Source organism: Pristiophorus japonicus, unplaced genomic scaffold, assembly GCF_044704955.1.
Source record: "Pristiophorus japonicus isolate sPriJap1 unplaced genomic scaffold, sPriJap1.hap1 HAP1_SCAFFOLD_547, whole genome shotgun sequence".
Lineage (NCBI taxonomy): Eukaryota > Metazoa > Chordata > Chondrichthyes > Pristiophoridae > Pristiophorus > Pristiophorus japonicus.
Genome location: NW_027254454.1, coordinates 222,341 through 242,387, shown reverse-complemented (window position 1 = coordinate 242,387; position 20,047 = coordinate 222,341). Strand labels below are relative to the sequence as shown.

Genomic DNA, 20,047 nt, shown 5'->3' with positions numbered 1-20,047 from the left:
TGGACCCCGATCACACCCCTCTATGAACTCTTGCCGCTCCTTTGCCCTGACTTTGCTGCTCCTGCTGTACCTGCCCACGCTGCAGTCAGCCGTCGCCCTCCTGCAGCAGCACACGTTGCTCCATGCAGCCGCACGCTGCTCCCTGTAATAGCCCCGGCCTGCTGATGCTCTTGCATTTCTGCCATTTCTTTGTTGGTTCTCTTACTGTTCAGTGAGTTATTTGGTGAGTGAACGTGTAGAGTAAGATTGAGAGAAATGTACAGGACGAGAGTCCCCGAGGAGGTGGGAACCAGTGGGTGAAGCAGTGTAAAGACGCTGGGACAAAAATGAAGAATTTCCATCCAGACTTGTGTGTGTGTGGGCCCTTTCACTCGGTCTCGAGGTGTAAGAGGGTTGATTCCCTTCTATTCTGTAGCATCTCCTGGTCGCAAACAGTGTGTCCCTGGAGATGGAGCACGCAGTGTCCACCGGTACGCCTTCCGCGAGAGGTGGGTGCCGGAGGGACTGGAGTGCATCATCACCCCCGGGAATAACATTTTAATTTGATTTGTTCAGATTCCTTAAAAAGTGTTTTGTTACTTTACAGTCTTTATTTGTTGTGGGGCACATGCTTAACCCTAAATCAGCATTTGCTGGCGTAAAGGGCGGGTGGGGAGGTGGCGACCTCTTAAACTGGGTCTGCTACTCAGCCCCCTCAGATCAGAGAGTCCCAGGACAGCTTGGCAGCAAGGGGAAGCCCCCAAACAGAGGGGTCCATTTCTGTCACAGGCCTCAGAGGAGATGGTCTTCTGATGGTCTGAGCCAGAACTCCGTAAGTTGGAGTTCCCATTATTATGAATGAGAAATCCTCCCCCAAACACCCAAAACATTAATAAATAATAGAAAAAATACACCACATATTTAACATTAATTTAAATTAAAGTTATTTATTCCTTTTTTTTTAAATTTCCCGATTTTTAAAAAAGTTTTTTAAATTATGGTTTAAAAAAATCTTACAATAGTGGGCAGGGTTTTTAACAATAAAATGTGTTTTTTAAATTTTATTTTATTATGTTTTTGTGTGTTTTAAAACTCTTAGGCCTGTAACAGTAGGCTATGTGCCTGCTTTTATCAGGCGCAAGAGTTTTGAGGACATTTGCTGGGCAAGAAATGCGTAAATATCGTAATCTTTCCCGTGCAAATGTCTTCGTTCCCGAGATGCGGAGGATCTGTCAAGACAGAAACTTGACAGATCGGAAAAGCCGGTTTTCAGCGCATGCGCATTGCGTGCCGAAAACCGGCTTTGCGATGCCTCCCCGGGTCCGATCACATCCCATACCGACCAGGGGAGGCCGGGATTTCTGGGCCATTTGCTTTGGAAAGATCGCCACGATTTATACAGCTTAGAACACGGCATTGAGTGGAAGGCCTGTTGTTGTTCGATGGGTAAATTCAACAACCAATTTGTACAAAGCAAGATCCCATAGATCGCAGTGAGATAAATGTCCCGTTGAGCAGTTTTTTTGATGGTGTTGTTTGAGGGTGGAATGATGGCCCGGGCCCTGGGAGACCTCACTGCTCCTTGTTCAATAGTACCTTGGCATCTATAACATCCACCTGAACAGGTTTAATGTCTCATTGTGAAATGAGATCCCAGTCTGTGTGTGTCTCTGAGCTGTGCTGTTGCTGATCTCTGCGTTCTCTCTACCTTTTTACAGCGGCTTGTCTCTATGAACATGCCCATGAACAGCGATGGCACAGTCACCTTCAATGCCACCCTCTTCGCTCTGGTTCGAACCGCCCTCAAAATTAAAACTGAAGGTAGGAGCACTTGTACTGACCGAAGGAATGGGTCACACGCTGGATGTCCCTTCACCGAAACTGGGAAGGGGGCCGAGGTGGCAGCAGGACTGTATGGAGGCTGCTTACTGACCCACCAAACAGATTGTGGGCCAGTGAAAATGGTAGAGAACTGTGGGCCCAGTGTAAGAGGAACAGAAAACGTGAGAGTTATATACACACACGGGGTTATACGCTCACGCGCACACACACACACACACACACACACACACACACACACACACACACACACACACACACACGGTTATACACACACACATTCGAGGTCACACGCGCAGACGGACAGACGCAGACACGCACACACAGACACACTCAGAGACACATACAGACACACACACATACATGGGGAGTTGATAGGTTGGTTGCCAGTTCCATGGACGTGTACTTATCTCATAATATATTTGCCAACAGGGAACTTTGAACAGTCCAATGAGGAACTGAGAGCCATTATCAAAAAAATCTGGAAACGAACAAGTATGAAACTGCTTGACCAAGTGATCCCCCCTATTGGAGGTCAGTGCCTGGTACATATGTTGGTTCAGAGACCCTGTTTACTACAGCTGTTTATTGAGCGGCCCGCTTCTATACAGCTGTTTATTGAGCGGCCTGCTCCTATACAGCTGTTTATTGAGCGACCTGCTTCTATACAGTGAGTAATGTCCAGATCTCAAGGGCTTGGTTCGGAGAAATCTTTATGCTTTAATATGATCCAGTTTAGTTATTATGACGACAATTAAATGTTAACGTTTTCTGTTCAGACGATGAGGTGACAGTCGGCAAGTTCTATGCCACATTCCTCATCCAAGAATATTTCCGGAGGTTTAAGAAGCGTCAGGAAGAATATTATGGAATTCTCCCATCAAAAAAGAGCCAGAATCTGAATGAAATTGAGCTGCAGGTAAGGGTGAAAGCTCGTGGTGTTTCAAGGGCCTGAATGCTCTGACCTTGCATTGTTCAGTGGGAGGTAGTGACAGTGAATGTGCCATTGTGGTGCTCGTCTGGTTCATGTTGCTGAGCAAACGGTTAGGTTGGTGATGAGGCATTGCTTTGTTGTTGATGGTTTATGTCTGTGATTGGTACTGTGGGTCTACATGCCTTTGGGGTTGGCATTGGTTAATTGCCAAGACTTGGTGGCGGGTGACTTTAATATTGGGTAGGGTTTCTTCAGAGCAACATTGCACGGTGAGTGATAGTGAGTGGGAGAGTCTGTATGGGACAATGCTGTGACGGAGACTAGATTTGAGCAAGAGCAGTAATGATCTGATTTAATGGTTTGCTCTTCATTTCAAGTGTGAGGCCGTGGAACCTGAGTTCAGGTAAATCTGGCATTTTAGTAACAGAGCAGACCAGACTGGAGTCCATCCACATATCCCGCTGTATGAAGGGGATGACACTGGTTTGTGGTGCATGGTTTGGCATTAGGTACTATTATTAGCTGGGTATCGTTCAACACCACACTGCTCATTATAGTGATCAACAGTGCAACCTTGTCGCTATTCCATAAAACAAGGAATCTGTTAAATGCTGTCACTGTGGCAGTGTTACAGAAAGAGCAAAGTGGTCCATTGCTTTGTATGGATGTGCGTTTAGAAAATGATTGCATCATCTGCTGCAGGACATGAGGTGATGGCACCTCGGATTACTAGAAGCAACAGGGGCTGCAATCCTCCATAAAGGGACATCTGCCAGAGCTGTGGGAGAAGATGCTGGGCAGAAACAAGGACATGTTAGAAGGGACAGTTGGTTAATTCAACCCCATCAGTCAGTTGCAGAGCAAGATTGGTGAGACACGAGAACAAATCTCCCCCTGCCAGAGGCATGAAAACCTTGCAGAGGCAGACAGTGAGCATGGGCCGGAATAGGAGGGAGGAGGGCCAAGTAAGGCGCTTTCCCCATTTTGCACCCCATGGAGCTGCATCTGTTGGGTTGCATTGTATGAACCAGTGGGACACAGCTGAGCAGTAGAGTACAAATCTACTGGAGTAAAGCTGAGGTACAACAATCCGTCAGTCAAACCCCACCCGGAGGGCGTTCAACCCTGGTCAACAGGCTACAAAACATACACACACATGTAATGGAGAAAGTAGCTAGATGGGCAACAGGGCTGTACCAAGAGGATCAATGGGAGATGGCAGACTAGAGGGACAGGGCTTGATGGGAGAGTTAGGGGACTAGAGGGACAGGGCTTGATGGGAGAGTTAGGAGACTGGAGGGATGGGGTTTGAAGGGAGAGTTGGGAGACTGGAGGGATGGGGTTTGATGGGAGAGTTAGGAGACTGGCGGGATGGGGTTTGATGGGAGAGTTAGGAGACTGGCGGGATGGGGTTTGATGGGAGAGTTAGGAGACTGGCGGGATGGGGTTTGATGGGAGAGTTGGGAGACTGGAGGGATGGGGTTTGATGGGAGAGTTAGGAGACTGGCGGGATGGGGTTTGATGGGAGAATTAGGGGACGAGAGGGTTGGGCTCAGTGGGAGAGTTATGATAATTGAAGGATGGGCTGCAGGGCTTTATGTGGTGCGTGACTTTTCATTGTGTTCCCATGTTAGGCTGGATTGCGCTGCATTGAGGAGGAGGTTGGTGAAGACCTACATCGAACTGTATCTGGAGAGCTACCGCTTGAAGAGGAAGGCGAGCGAACAATGGAGGACGGGGGCTTGGACGAGTCAATTTACAGGGTGGGTCATTTCAGCAACTTGTTGCAGTGTTGGTGAATGTTCACAGGGTGATGATCCACACGATCATTTCATAAACTAAAAGGAAGTGTCTGCTGGAACAGAAAACTATCCCAGTCAGAGACCCTTGATCGATACTACATATTGCAGACTGTGTGGGGATAGTCATTCCATCACATCCCAACTCAGCTATCACACCAACTGTGGCTGCTTCACCATTGGTATTGATAATGAGCATAGCTCTCAAAATGGCAATAGTGAGTCCATGACACTTATAGTGAACACTGGTGACCCCGAGGTCCTAATGGTGAGCAATTGTGAGTCCATGGCCCTGATATTTCTTCTTCTAACATCCAGGGTCATGTCCGTTTGTTCTGTTTGTTGTTGGGTGCCTGAAATGAGGAAGGGATAAGGGTAAGGTTGTGATGAAGGGGATACAGCAAGAGGTGCATGCTGACACCATGTGTAGTGTGTACATCAGAAGAGATTGTGGGATGAGGGGGAAGTGAGATGTGGGAAGAAGGATAACGCATGAGGATACCAGCATCGTGTATCCTTTCAGCCCCACCACTGGCCAAGGGCTCAGCCATATCCTGCCAAGAATGGCCAGCACCATCTCCTCCAAGGGTGTGAGGTGAAGCGAGGGATGTGAGATGTGCCTCGAGATTGTTGGTAGATGAGTGATTGAGGGGTGTGTGAGGCTAGTGGAGCAGTTGGTAGGAGACGGCTTTTGGAGATGCATTTACTGACCTTGACCACTGGTCTGAGGTAATGAAACTTCTTTGGGCACTGGAGCCGGGACCTGGGGAGACACTGCTGGCCGTGACAGCCTCGGCGATCTGGCCCCACCCTTCTTTCTGGGGGGCCTCCTGACCCCTGTGGGTAGTGGACCTCTCTTGCAGGGTTGACCCCCTATACAAAGCTGGAGTGCTGCAGCGAGACTCTGGTGTCCTTTCCCTGGCCTATCGAATCATTTGTGTTCGTGCTGAAGCACTTTTACCATTTTTTACGTGCAGGAAGCAGTTTGGCTTTAAGAGCTGAAGACTGCCATTTTGGAATTATTTTTAATATTTTTTTTTCAGAGGTCAGTTGAGCTTTAAGGACTAGAGACTGCTATTTTTAAATATTTAAAAAAATATATTTTAGAACGCCGTTCCCCTTTAATAACCAGAGACTGCTTTCTAAAATGACAGCCTTTCCAGGGACGCCTGTTCCACACTGGGTTTATCTCCGATCAGTCACAATCAGCTGTTAGCACCAATTTAACAGTGCTGGGTGCACACACACATCGCCCATGGGGGCACAGCCTGTTCTCGGGCCTTATTGGATTTCTAGGCCATAGTCTGCTGCAATGTGAATCAGCGATAATGACAGTAAAACACTACTGAAGATTAATTCCGATGAGATCAAGTCTATTCTGATTAGTACATTGAAAAATAAAGGCAGTCATTGTTTGAAAATACAGCATTCTTATTGGCTGATGCTCCGGTCTGATTGAAGGGTACCCCCACAGGTCAGTCGTGCAGCACGCTACCATCAGCAGACTTCTATGGGGCCAGTCAGTAAAACAAAGACCCACAAAAACAAGGCAGTGATCATTTTAATAACCGGTGATTGGGCCATGTTTATTAATATAATGATGTTATGTTTAATAGGATGATGGCATTGTTTAATAACGGCGTTATTATGCTTTATGATTCTGCTTTGTTTAATAAGAGGGTGATTTTACTCAAAATTCCTCCATAATTGTGGCCACAGATTCGTGTAGCCGGGCTGCAAGTCATTAATGCAGCCTAAAAGATTGTGGACTTTTGGGCACGTGATTCAAGTGTGTAAGTACAATAAGCCCAAATCTCCTCGGTCTTTTACAGCCTTATCTCAATCCCTCTGCCTGAACACATCTCTGCCCATGAACCTAGCTCTGACCCCAAGCTCACAGCCTCAGCTATGAGCAACTGCACTTGCTCAACTGCTTTCTTACAATTAAGACCAGATTTTCAGGCACAACAGGAACCAGTCATGTTTCTGGTGTTTTAATGCAATTTTTCAAGTGTTTTAAAAATATATATATTATTCCCACTGTCAGCTGTACTATATTTTCTATTTCTGCTAATACATTTTTATAGCATAAGTTGCATGATAAAACTTTCACTGTCATACTTAAAAAAAGGTAAATCTGGTTGTGAGTTTGGTGTTTTCCAATAGTTTACGATGATTTATGACCATTTTTACCTTGAGATTGGCAGGAAACGTGAGCGTAACTGACACCAGTAGAATGGGCGTTGGGAATGGCCATATTTTCAGGTCCAACTCTGGGTTGGGTTCACAGAGGAAATGTCAGGCTACTATGTTTAATAAAATTGGGTCATTGGGCTATGTTTAATAACTGTAGAATGTTTAATGACATCGAGTGATTGCACTATGCTTTCATAACTGAAAGGTGATTATACTAAGTTTGTTAAGGGGGTGATTGTACCACAGTTAATAATACATAGTAATTATACTATATTTAATAACAGAGGGTGATTGCGTTATATTTTAATGATGGAGGGTGATTCCCACTGTGTTTAATGACAGGGTGATCACTATATTTAATACTGGCAGTACTATGATTGAGTGCCAGCTGTGGCTCAATGGGTAGCAAGCTCATCTCTGAGTCAGAAGTTTGTGGGTTCCAGTCCTACTTCAGAGACTTGATCCCATAAATCTAGGCTGACACGTCCAGTGCAGTGCTGAGGGAGTGCTCCACTGTCAGAGGTGCCGTCTTTCAGATGAGATATTAAACCAAGGCCCTGTCTACTCTCTCAGGTGGACGTAAAAGATCCTATGGCACTATTTCGAAGAAGAGCAGGGGAGCTATCCCCGGTGTCCTGGGGATAATATTAATCCCTCAATCAACATAACAAAAACAGATTATTTGGTCATTATCACATTGCTGTTTGTGGGAGCTTGCTGTGCGCAAGTTGGCTGCCGCGTTTCCTGCATTACAACAGTGACTACGCTCCAAAAGTACTTCATTGGCTGTAAAGCGCTTTGAGACGTCCGGTGGTCATGAAAGGCGCTATATAAAAGTCTTTCTTTCTTGAATTCTAACTGCAGAAAAACAGAAATAAATTTGATGATTTTTCAGTTTAGCGATGCAACATGTGACATTTGACTCCTTCCAGATGGCACTGTAACCACAATCACCTTTAAACTATGTCTTTCCAGAGAGCAGGAGGACTATTTGGAGAGCAACCGGACCCCTACCCAATGGTGGACAGAAGCAGCTCCTTTCAGCACCACATCACGAGCCAGCGCCCGCTGCAGTTCAGTAAATCCGAGGGAGCCGGAGAGGAGCCCGAGTCTCCACACAGCAGACCCACGGATTCACCCTTCAACACAACGGAGTTCTTCCCATCGACCGACAACCCAAACACCAATAACGCAAACAACACCGCCCTGAACAGGTAATGGTGACCTTTCATACACTGCACCGCATCCAACTCCCCACCCCCTCACACACACTGCACCGCATCCAACTCCCCACCCTCACACACACTGTACCCCATCCAACTCCCCACCCCCTCACACACACTGTACCCCATCCAACTCCCCACCCCCTCACACACACTGTACCCCATCCAACTCCCCACCCCCTCACACACACTGTACCCCATCCAACTCTCCACCCCCTCACACACACTACACCGCATCCAACTCCCCACCCTCACACACACTGTACCCTATCCAACTCCCCACCCCCTCACACACACTGTACCCCATCCAACTCCCCACCCCCTCACACACACTGTACCCCATCCAACTCCCCACCCCCTCACACACACTGTACCCCATCCAACTCTCCACCCCCTCACACACACTACACCGCATCCAACTCCCCACCCTCACACACACTGTACCCTATCCAACTCCCCACCCCCTCACACACACTGTACCCCATCCAACTCCCCACCCCCTCACACACACTGTACCCCATCCAACTCTCCACCCCCTCACACACACTGTACCCCATCCAACTCCCCACCCCCTCACACACAACTCTCCACCCCCTTACACACACTGTACCCCATCCAACTCCCCACCCCTTCACACACACTGTACCCCATCCAACTCCCCACCCCTTCACACACACTGTACCCCATCCAACTCCCCACCCCTTCACACACACTGTACCCCATCCAACTCCCCACCCTCACACACACTGCACCCCATCCAACTCCCCACCCTTACACACACTGTACCCCATCCAACTCCCCACCCTCACACACACTGCACCCCATCCAACTCCCCACCCTTACACACACTATACCCCATCCAACTCCCCACCCCTTCACACACACTGTACCCCGTCCAACTCCCCACCCCTTCACACACACTGTACCACATCCAACTCCCCACCCCTTCACACACACTGTACCCCATCCCACTCCCCACCTCCTCACACACACTGCACCCCATCCAACTCCCCACCCTTACACACACTGTACCCCATCCAACTCCCCACCCCCGCACACACACTGTACCCCATCCAACTCCCCACCCTCACACATACACTGTACCCAATCCAACTCCCCACCCCCACACGCACTGTACCCCATCCAACTCCCCACCCTCACACACAAACTGTACCCCATCCAACTCCCCACCCCCTCACACACGCACTGTACCCCATCCAACTCCCCACCCTCACACACACACACTGTACCCCATCCAACTCCCCAACCTCACACACACACACTGTACCCCATCCAACTCCCCACCCTTTCACACACACTGTACCCCATCCAACTCCCCACCCTCACACACACTGTACCCCATCAAACTCACCACCCTCACACACGCACTGTACCCCATCCAACTCCCCACCCCCTCACACACACTGTATCCCATCCAACTCCCCACCCTCACACACAAACTGTACCCCATCCAACTCCCCACCCCCGCACACACACTGTACCCCATCCAACTCCCCACCCTCACACACTAACTGTACCCCATCCAACACCTCACCCCCTCACACACACTGTACTCCATCCAACTCTCCACCCCCTCACACACACTGTACCCCATCCAACTCCCCACCCTCACACACACTGTACCCCATCCAACTCCCCACCCCCTCACACGCACTGTACCCCATTCAACACCTTACCCCCTCACATACACTGTACCCCATCCAACTCCCCACCCCCTCACACACACTGTACCCCATCCAACTCCCCACCCCCTCACACACACTGTACCCCATCCAACTCCCCACCCCCTCACACACACTGTACCCCATCCAACTCCCCACCCCCTCACACACACACTGTACCCCATCCAACTCCCCACCCCCCTCACACACACTGTACCCCATCCAACTCCCCACCCCCTCACACACACTGTACCCCATCCAACTCCCCACCCCCTCACACACACACTGTACCCCATCCAACTCCCCACCCCCCTCACACACACTGTACCCCATCCAACTCCCCACCCCCTCACACACACTGTACCCCATCCAACTCCCCACCCTCACACACACACTGTACCCCATCCAACTCCCCACCCTCACACACACACTGTACCCCATCCAACACCTCACGCCCTCACACACACTGTACCCCATCCAACTCCCCACCCTCACACACACACTGTACCCCATTCAACTCCCCACCCCCTCACACGCACTGTACCCCATCCAACTCCCCACCCCCTCACACGCACTGTACCCCATTCAACACCTCACCCCCTCACACACACTGTACCCCATCAAACTCCCCACCCCCTCACACACACACTGTACCCCATCCAACTCCCCACCCCCTCACACACACTGTACCCCATCCAACTCCCCACCCCCTCACACACACTGTACCCCATCCAACTCCCCAGCCCCTCACACACACACTACCCCATCCAACTCCCCACCCCCTCACGCACACTGTACCCCATCCAACTCCCCACCCTCACGCACACTGTACCCCATCCAACTCCCCACCCTCACACACACTGTACCCCATCCAACTCCCTACCCTCACACACACCCTGTACCCCATCCAACTCCCCACCCCCTCACACACACTGTACCCCATCCAACTCCCCACCCCCTCACACGCACTGTACCCCATCCAACACCTCACCCCCTCACACACACTACCCCATCCAACTCCCCACCCCCTCACACACACACTGTACCCTATCCAACTCCCCACCCCCTCACACACACTGCACCCCATCCAACTCCCCACCCCCGCACACACACTGTACCCCATCCAACTCCCCACCCCCTCACACACGCACTGTACCCCATCCAACTCCCCACCCTCACACACACATTACCCCATCTAACTCCCCACCCTCACACACACACTGTACCCCATCCAACACCTCACCCCCTCACACACACTGTACCCCATCCAACTCTCCACCCCCTCACACACACTACCCCCTCCAACTCCCCACCCCTCACACACACTGTACCCCATCCAACTCCCCACCCCCCTCACACACACTGTACCCCATCCAACTCCCCACCCCCCTCACACACACTGTACCGCATCCAACTCCCCACCCCCTCACACACACACTGTACCCCATCCAACTCCCCACCCCCCTCACACACACTGTACCGCATCCAACTCCCCACCACTTACACACACTGTACCCCATCCAACTCCCCACCCCTTCACACACACTGTACCCCATCCAACTCCCCACCCCTTCACACATACTGTACCCCATCCAACTCACCACCCTCACACACGCACTGTACCCCATCCAACTCCCCATCCCCTCACACACACACTGTACCCCATCCAGGAGCCGGGGGTGGGGGGCCGGTGGAGCTGGGAAGGTCGGGGGCTGGGGGAGCCGAGAGGCAGGATCTGGAGGGGCTGGGGGGAGCCAGGGCGGTGGGGGAGCCAGGGGCTGGGGGAGAGGAGCGATGGGGGGGGCTGGGAGAGAGAGGCGGTGGGGGGAGAGGGGCGGTGGGGGGTGCTGGGTGAGAGAGGCGGTGGGGGTGCCGGGGGCTGGGGGAGAGAGGCGGTGGGTGGGGCTAGGGGTGGGGGAGCCGGGGTTGGGGGAGCTGGGCCCTGCTGGGTTCTGGCACCATGAATGGCTGGTGTTGGGACTGGGGTACAGTCTCTATGTTGAGGGAAGTTGCTACTTTCAGCCACCATAGGGCAGTGAGTGGAGAGATCAACACTGGCTCTGTTGGAGCTGGATGCTGAGCGCAGTGATGTATCGGCCTGGCTGTTTTCTACTGTGGATACAGTCCCAGTGCAGTAACAATGTTCTCTCTTTCCTGTGGATCAGGGCATATATGCCTGGCCTCCTCAACAAACTGTTAATTGGGGTGGGATACTGGGAGAGGCCATCTTATTGGTGGGCGGGCCAGTAGTATTGGAGGATTCTATTGACTGCTTACAGGGAATGTGTCTCTCCTGGTTTTTCATTGTCTAAATGATCATTTAAAGAGTATTGACCCTACAGGGGACTGCATGACTCTCTGACCCTCACGCTCTGACCCTGACCCTCACGCTCTGACCCTAACCCTCACGCTCTGACTCTGAGCCTGACCCTGGCACTCTGACCCTGACGCTCTCACACTGACCCTGACGCTCTCACACTGACCCTGCCCCCCACGCTCTGACCCTGACGCTCTGATCCTGACACTCTGACCCCCTGACCCAGACGCTCTGACCCTGATACTCCATTACAGGGTTTACTATGAAGATGAATACAAGAAGGAAATTAGAACGTTTGACGTGAGTGGTGAAGATGGGGTCCGATTGTCCTGGGCTGGGCAGTGCCCGCTGCCAGGGCCAGGTGAGTAACCTGCACCATGTGTAAGGCTTGAGTAACAAGGATCAGATATAGCTCTTCCCCAGCCCTCCCCAAAGAATGCTCTGTTTAATAGAATACCTCCCTAATTCTCCAAATAATCTTCCAGGCCCTCTTGAAGAGTCCAAGAGAAGCTAAAATGTGATCTATACACCACTATCTACAGAATGGTGTGAGAAGGGGACTGAAGCGTTAAGTAGACCTTGGGAAGGCCGTCAGCTGAGGCAGGCCATGTTGCTCAGGTTGGGAGCTGAGTGCAGTGAAATCATTCCCGCTTAATGTGACTACAGTGAAGCTATGAAGACCCAGTCTGTGTCACGTGATTACTTTCCAATGATGGGCCATTCATTGGGGACACTCGGCTCTCAGTTATTTAGGCAACAGGAGTTTCCTGACTTATCTCTGATCACTTGCTGCTATTTAACGGCTTACCTCAGTATTTTTCCGTTCTGCCTGTAAGCGTTCCGTTATCATCATGTTTAGCCTTTTGTTCTTTTACTTTTATTCTCCTTTCAAATAATTCTGTAACCAACCCTCACTGTGTAATATGCTAGGGCTCAACAATAATCCCCATTGATAACTTCAGGAATGTAGCAGATTCAGTTCAAGACTGTCTGGGTGCTGTGGATCAGAGCACTATTCTTGTATTCGGATTACATAGAATTACATAGTATTTTGCAGCACAGAGACAGGCCAATCGGCCCAACTGGTCTATCCTGGTGTTCCACATGAGTCTCCTCCCACCCTACTTCATCTAACCCTATCAACATATCCTTCTATTCCTTGCTCCCTCTTGTACTTATCTAACTTCCCCTTGAATATAACTATGCTATTCTCCTTAAACACCTCCCAAAACTACCACCCTCTACCATCTAGAGGGATAAGGGCAGCAGGCGCATGGGAACACCATCACTTCCATTTCCCCTCCGAGTCACACACCATCCTGACTTGGAAATATATCGGCGATCATTTATCGTCGCTGGGTCAAAATCCTGGAACTCCCTCCCTAACAGCACTGTGGGAGCATCTTCACCACACGGACTGCAGCGGTTCAAGAAGGCGGCTCACCACCACCTTCTCGAGGGCAATTCGGGATGGGCAATAAATGCTGGCCTTGCCAGTGACACCCATATCCCATGAACGAAAAAGAATGTGGTAGCGAGTTCCACATTCTCACCACTGTCGGGTAAAGAGGTTTCTCCTGAATTGCCTATAGGATTTATTAGTGACTATCTTATATTTATAGCCCCTGGTTTTGGACACCCCCACAAGTGAAAACATCTTCATGTCTACCCCATCAAATTCCTTTCATTTTTAAAGACCTCTATTAGGCCACCCCTCAGTCTTCAATATTCTAGAGAAAAAAGCCCCAGCCAGTTCAATCCTTCCTGTTAGTTCCAAGCTCTCAGTTCTGCTACTCTGGTGTGAAAGGGGTGAATTATTTGTGACTAGTTGCCTGTTTGTGACACATTGGTTTAAACATTTCACAATGCTAAACAAAATAGTATCTTTGCACTATTCCCCAAGGGAAGTAGTGGGAAGATTCGCAGGCTGGTTAACATTCTGAAAGGGTGGCATTGTTTTTTTTATTCATTCATGGGATGTGGGCATCGCTGGCAAGGCCGGCATTTATTGCCCATCCCTAATTGCCCTGAGAAAGTGGTGGTGAGCCGCCTTCTTGAACCGCTGCAGTCCGTGTGGTGAAGGTGCTCCCACATGCAGTGCATCTTGTAGATGGTGCACACTGCAGCCACGGTGCGCCGGTGAGAGAGGGAATGAATGTTGAAGGTGGTGGCTGGGGGGTCGATCATGTTCACTGATGATTGCAACTCCCCAATTAATGAAGCAATCCTTGCCTGCATACAGCAAGATCAGGTCAATATTCAGGCTTGGGCTGGTAAGTGGCAAGACTGCTTTGTCCTGGATGGTGTCGAGCTTCTTGAGTGTTGTTGGAGCTGCACTCATCCAGGCAAGTGGAGAGTATTCTATTACATTCCTGACTTGTTACTTGCAGCTTAAGGGAGTCAGGAGATGAGAAACTCACCACAGAATACCCAGCCTCTGACCTGCTCTTGTTGGCACAGTATTTATGTGGCTTCTCCAGTTAAGTTTGTGGTCAATGGTGAATCCTCAGGATGTTGATGGTGGGGTATTCGGTGATGGTAACGCCGTTGAATGACAAGGGGAGGTGGTTAGACTCTCATGTTGGAGATGCTCATGGCTTGGCACTTGTGTGGCGCGAATGTTACTTGCCACTTATCAACCTAAGCCTGAATGTTGTCCAGGTCTTGCTGCATGCGGGCATGGATTGCTTCATTTTCTTGGGAGTTGCAATCATCAGCGAATTTACCACTTTTGCCCTAATGGAGGGAAGGTCATTGATGAACGAGCTGAAGATGGTTGGGCCTAGGACACTGCCCTGAGGAACTCCTGTAGTGATGTCCTGGGGCTGTGATGATTGAACTCGAACTACCATAACATTTTTGTAATGGGAAGATGCTAAAAGGGATCATAAGATATGCCCTTTGAGTTTTTTGATGAAGTCACGAGGGTAGTGGATGAGGGAAATCCAGTTGACATTTTCTACCTGGACTTTTAGAAAGCCTTTGATAAAGTTCCTCACACTAGGTTACTTCAGAAGACGGAATCTTGTGGTAGCAGTAGAAATTTGAAATGCTGAATTAGGATTTGATTCCAATCCCGCAGTTTGGAGATGTAATACCAGTAGTGTCCCCCAGGGATCAGCCCTAGGCCCGCTGCTCTTCACGGTCTTTATTAATAACCTGGACAGCGGTGTCAGTAAATTTGCAGGTGATACCAAAATCTGTGCAAGAATTAAGATGGTAGAGGCGTGCAATCAAATCCAAAAAGAATGAGATATGCTGGGGGAGTTAGCCACACAATGGCAAATGATGTTTAATTTAGATAAATGTAGTGTCCTGCAGGTTGGGCGGGCCAACACAAAATAAACATATCATTTGCAGGGATCAATACTGAAAGAGGTTGAGAGAGAAAAGTATCCGGGTTATACTGTGCACAGATCACTGAAGGTTCATGACCAATGTGAAGCTGTAGCTAAAGCTAATAGGATACTCTGTTGTATTAATATTCAGTGTAAATCAAAGGACACCATTCTGTCATTATACAGGTCGCTGGTCAGACCCCAGCTGTAGTACTTTGGTTCCCCCACATGGTGGGTGATATGGTGGCCTTGGAAAAGGTGCAGAGGGAGAGCTAGAAAAACGATTCCTAGCTTAAAGAACCACAGCGACTCAGATGGGCTCAAGGATCTTGGTTTATTTACTTTTGAGTAGCATAGACTTTGAAGCAGTCTGATAGAGATCTATAAAATAATTAAAGGGCTGGACAGCGTCTCTATTGATAGATTATTCCAGTTTGACAGATAGGGGAGGACCGGGGACAGGAGTTTAAACAATGTAAGAGTAGGAACAGGCTGGATGTGAGCCGGTGCTGTTTTTCCCAGAGAGTACTGAGCCTCTGGAATACATTGCTGGCTGGGCTGGTGGGCTGACTCTCTGCCTTCAAGAGGGAGCTGCACCAGTCCTGACTGGGGCAGAGATCACGTCATATTTCTGGTCAGTGTATTAGCAGATAACACTTGGTCCGTGTGACCTCCTGGGCTGGTTTTGGTCGCCTGAGGGGGTTGGACAGGAATTTCAGAGAGTATTATTTCCCTTATTGAACCTGTTTTTTTGCCTCCCTTAGGAGATGACAGGGATGTAGAGATGGGTGTGAGGGGGGAACGGGGAGGAGAGGGGAACGTGTTTAGTTATGATGGTCCATCCATCGTGATGTGGAGTAACTAGAGAGAGACTGTTTCCACTGGCAGGATGGTCAGTAACCAGAGGACACAGATTTAAGGTCATTGGCAATAGAACCAGGAAGGAGATGAGAATTTTTTTTACACAGCAAGTTGTTGTGATCTGGAATGCACTGCCAGATCACATTCAATAGTAACTTTCAAAAGGCAATTGGATAAATACATAGAAACATAGAAATTTACAGCGCAGAAGGAGGCCATTCCGGCCCATCGTGTCCATGCCGGCCGACAAGAGCTGCACGGCCCTTCATTAACAACCCTAAAGGTTACATATAAACCTATGAACAATGAGGGAAAGGCAAAGAGCATCCAGCCCAACCAGTCCGCCTCACACAACTGCGACACCCCTTATACTGAAACATTCTACACTCCACCCCAACCGAAGCCATGTGATCTCCTGGGAGAGGCAAAAACCAGATTAAAAACCCAGGTCAATTTAGGGAGAAAAAGTCTGGGAAAATTCCTCTCCAACCCATCCAGGTGATCGAAACTAGTCCAGGAGATCACTCTGGCCGTATTCTATTCCCTGCAGTACAAACCATTATATCTGCGCCGACCAACAAAAGGTCTAATCCCAATTACCAGCTCTCGGTCCGTGACACTGCAGGTTACGGCACTTTAAGTGCCCATCCAACCATCTCTTAAAAGTGGTGAGGGTTTCTGCATCCACCACTCTTCCAGGCAGCGAGTTCCAGATCCCCACAACTCTCTGTGTAAAGAAGCCCCCCCTCAAATCCCCTCTAACCATTCCACCAACCACCTTAAAACTATGTCCCCTCGTAATAGCCCCCTCCACCAATGGAAATAGACCCTTACTATCCATTATGTCCAGGCCCCTCAATATTTTGTACACCTCAATGAGATCTCCTCTCAACCTCCTCTGTTCCAATGAGAACAAACCCAGCCTATACAATCTGTCCTCATAACTAAGATTCTCCACTCCAAGCAGCATCCTAGTAAATCTCCGCTGCACCCTCTCTAGTGCAATCACGTCCTTCCTATAATACGGAGACCAGAACTACACGCAGTACTCCAGCCTAACCAAAGTATTATACAATTTAAGCATAACCTCCCTGTTCTTATATTCTCGGAATGAGTGATCACAGTATGGTTGAATTTGTAATACAGATTGAGGGTGAGGAAGTAGTGTCTCAAACGAACGTACTATGCTTAAATAAAGGGGACTACAGTGGGATGAGGGCAGAGTTGGCTGAAGTAGACTGGAAACACAGACTAAACGGTGGCACAATTGAGGAACAGTGCAGGACTTTTAAGGAGCTCTTTCATAGTGCTCAACAAAAATATATTCCAATGAAAAAGAAGGGTGGCAAGAGAAGGGATAACCAGCTGTGGATAACCAAGGAAATAAAGGAGAGTATCAAATTAAAAACCAATGCTTATAAGGTGGCCAAGGTTAGTGGGAAACTAGAAGATTGGGAAAATTTTAAACAACAGCAAAGAATGACTAAGAAAGCAATAAAGAAAGGAAAGATAAATTACGAAAGTAAACTTGCGCAAAACATAAAAACAGATAGTAAAAGCTTTTACCGATATATAAAACGGAAAAGAGTGACTAAAGTAAATGTTGGTCCCTTAGAAGATGAGAAGGGGGATTTAATAATGGGAAAAGTCGAAATGGCTGAGACCTTAAACAATTATTTTGCTTCGGTCTTCACAGTGGAAGACACAAAAACCATGCCAAAAATTGCTGGTCACGGGAATGTGGGAAGGGAGGACCTTGAGATAATCACTATCATTAGGGGGGGTAGTGCTGGACAGGCTAATGGGACTCAAGGTAGACAAGTCCCCTGGTCCTGATGAAATGCATCCCAGGGTATTAAAAGAGATGGCGGAAGTTACAGCAGATGCATTCGTTATAAATCTACCAAAATTCTCTGGACTCTGGGGAGGTACCAGCGGATTGGAAAGCAGCTAATGTAACACCTCTGTTTAAAAAAGGGCGCAGACAAAAGGCAGGTAACTATAGGCCGGTTAGTTTAACATCTGTAGTGGGGAAAATGCTTGAAGCTATCATTAAGGAAGAAATAGCGGGACATCTAGATAGGAATAGTGCAATCAAGCAGACGCAACATGGATTCATGAAGGGGAAATCATGTTTAACTAATTTACTGGAATTCTTTGAGGATATAACGAGCATGGTGGATAGAGGTGTACGGATGGATGTGGTGTATTTAGATTTCCAAAAGGCATTCGATAAGGTGCCACACAAAAGGTTACTGCAGAAGATAAAGGTACGCGGAGTCAGAGGAAATGTATTAGCATGGATAGAGAATTGGCTGGCTAACAGAAAGCAGAGAGTTGGGATAAATGGGTCCTTTTCGGGTTGGAAATCGGTGGTTAGTGGTGTGCCACAGGGATCGGTGCTGGGACCACAACTGTTTACAATATACATAGATGACCTGGAAGAGGGGACAGAGTGTAGTGTAACAAAATTTGCAGATGACACAAAGATTATTGGGGAAGCGGGTTGTGTAGAGGACACAGAGAGGCTGCAAAGAGATTTAGATAGGTTAAGCGAATGGGCTAAGGTTTGGCAGATGGAATACAATGTCGGAAAATGTGAGGTCATCCACCTTGGAAAAAAAAACAGTAAAAGGGAATATTATTTGAATGGGGAGAAATTACAACATGCTGCAGTGCAGAGGGACCTGGGGGTCCTTGTGCATGAATCCCAAAAAGTTAGTTTGCAGGTGCAGCAGGTAATCAGGAAGGCAAATGGAATGTTGGCCTTCATTGCGAGAGGGATAGAGTACAAAAGCGGGGAGATCCTGCTGCAACTGTACAGGGTATTGGTGATGCCGCACTTGGAGTACTGCGTGCAGTTTTGGTCACCTTACTTAAGGAAGGATATACTAGCTTTGGAGGGGGTACAGAGACGATTCACTAGGCTGATTCCGGAGATGAGGGGGTTATCTTATGATGATAGATTGAGTAGACTGGGTCTTTACTCGTTGGAATTCAGAAGGATGAGGGGTGATCTTATAGAAACATTTAAAATAATGAAAGGGATAGACTAGATAGAGGCAGAGAGGTTGTTTCCACTGGTCGGGGAGACTAGAACTAGGGGGCACAGCCTCAAAATACGGGGGAGCCAATTTAAAACCGAGTTGAGAAGGAATTTCTTCTCCCAGAGGGTTGTGAATCTGTGGACTTCTCTGCCCAAGGAAACAGTTGAGGCTAGCTCATTGAATGTATTCAAATCACAAATAGATAGATTTTTAACCAATAAGGGAATTAAGGGTTACGGGGAGCGGGCGTGTAAGTGGAACTGAGTCCACGGCCAGATCAGCCATGATCTTGTTGAATGGCGGAGCAGGCTCGAGGGGCTAGATGGCCTACTCCTGTTCCTAATTCTTATGTTCTTATGTTCTTCTATGCCTTGGCCAATAAAGGCAAGCATTCCATATGCCTTCTTAACCACCTTATCCACTTGTCCTGCTACTTTCAGGGATTTGTGGACAAGCACTCCAAGGTCCCTTTGTTCATCTACACTATTAAGTGGCCTACCGCTTAATGTGTATACCCTTTCCTTATTATCCTCCCAAAGTGCATCACCTCACACTTCTCTGAATTAAATTCCATTTGCTACGGCTCTGCCCACCTGACCAGTAGATTGATATCCTCCTGCAGCCCATGACTTTCCTCTTCATTATCAACTACTCAGCCAAAGGACACATTTGAAGGACAAATTTGCAGGCCTATGGGAAAGGAGAGGGGAGTGGAACTATTTGGATAGCTATTTCAAAGAGCTGGCACAGATACGATGGGCTGAATGGTCTCCTTCTAAGAACATAAGAAATAGGAGCAGGAGTCGGCCACCTGGCCCCTCGAGCCTGCTCC

The 20,047-nt window shown here is 48.7% G+C and overlaps 1 protein-coding gene across 3 annotated transcripts in view; it reads left to right on the top strand.

The window, feature by feature from the left end:
- LOC139254473 (voltage-dependent L-type calcium channel subunit alpha-1S-like) overlaps positions 1-20,047 on the top strand; it is a 163,535-nt gene that overhangs the window by 133,705 nt on the left and 9,783 nt on the right. For all 3 annotated transcript variants that reach the window (XM_070873694.1, XM_070873693.1, XM_070873692.1), the window contains 6 exons: positions 1,698-1,800; positions 2,251-2,352; positions 2,598-2,737; positions 4,387-4,515; positions 7,723-7,961; positions 12,224-12,330. In XM_070873694.1, coding sequence (XP_070729795.1) covers positions 1,698-1,800; positions 2,251-2,352; positions 2,598-2,737; positions 4,387-4,515; positions 7,723-7,961; positions 12,224-12,330 — 820 coding nt within the window. The remainder of the gene's footprint in view (positions 1-1,697; positions 1,801-2,250; positions 2,353-2,597; positions 2,738-4,386; positions 4,516-7,722; positions 7,962-12,223; positions 12,331-20,047) is intronic.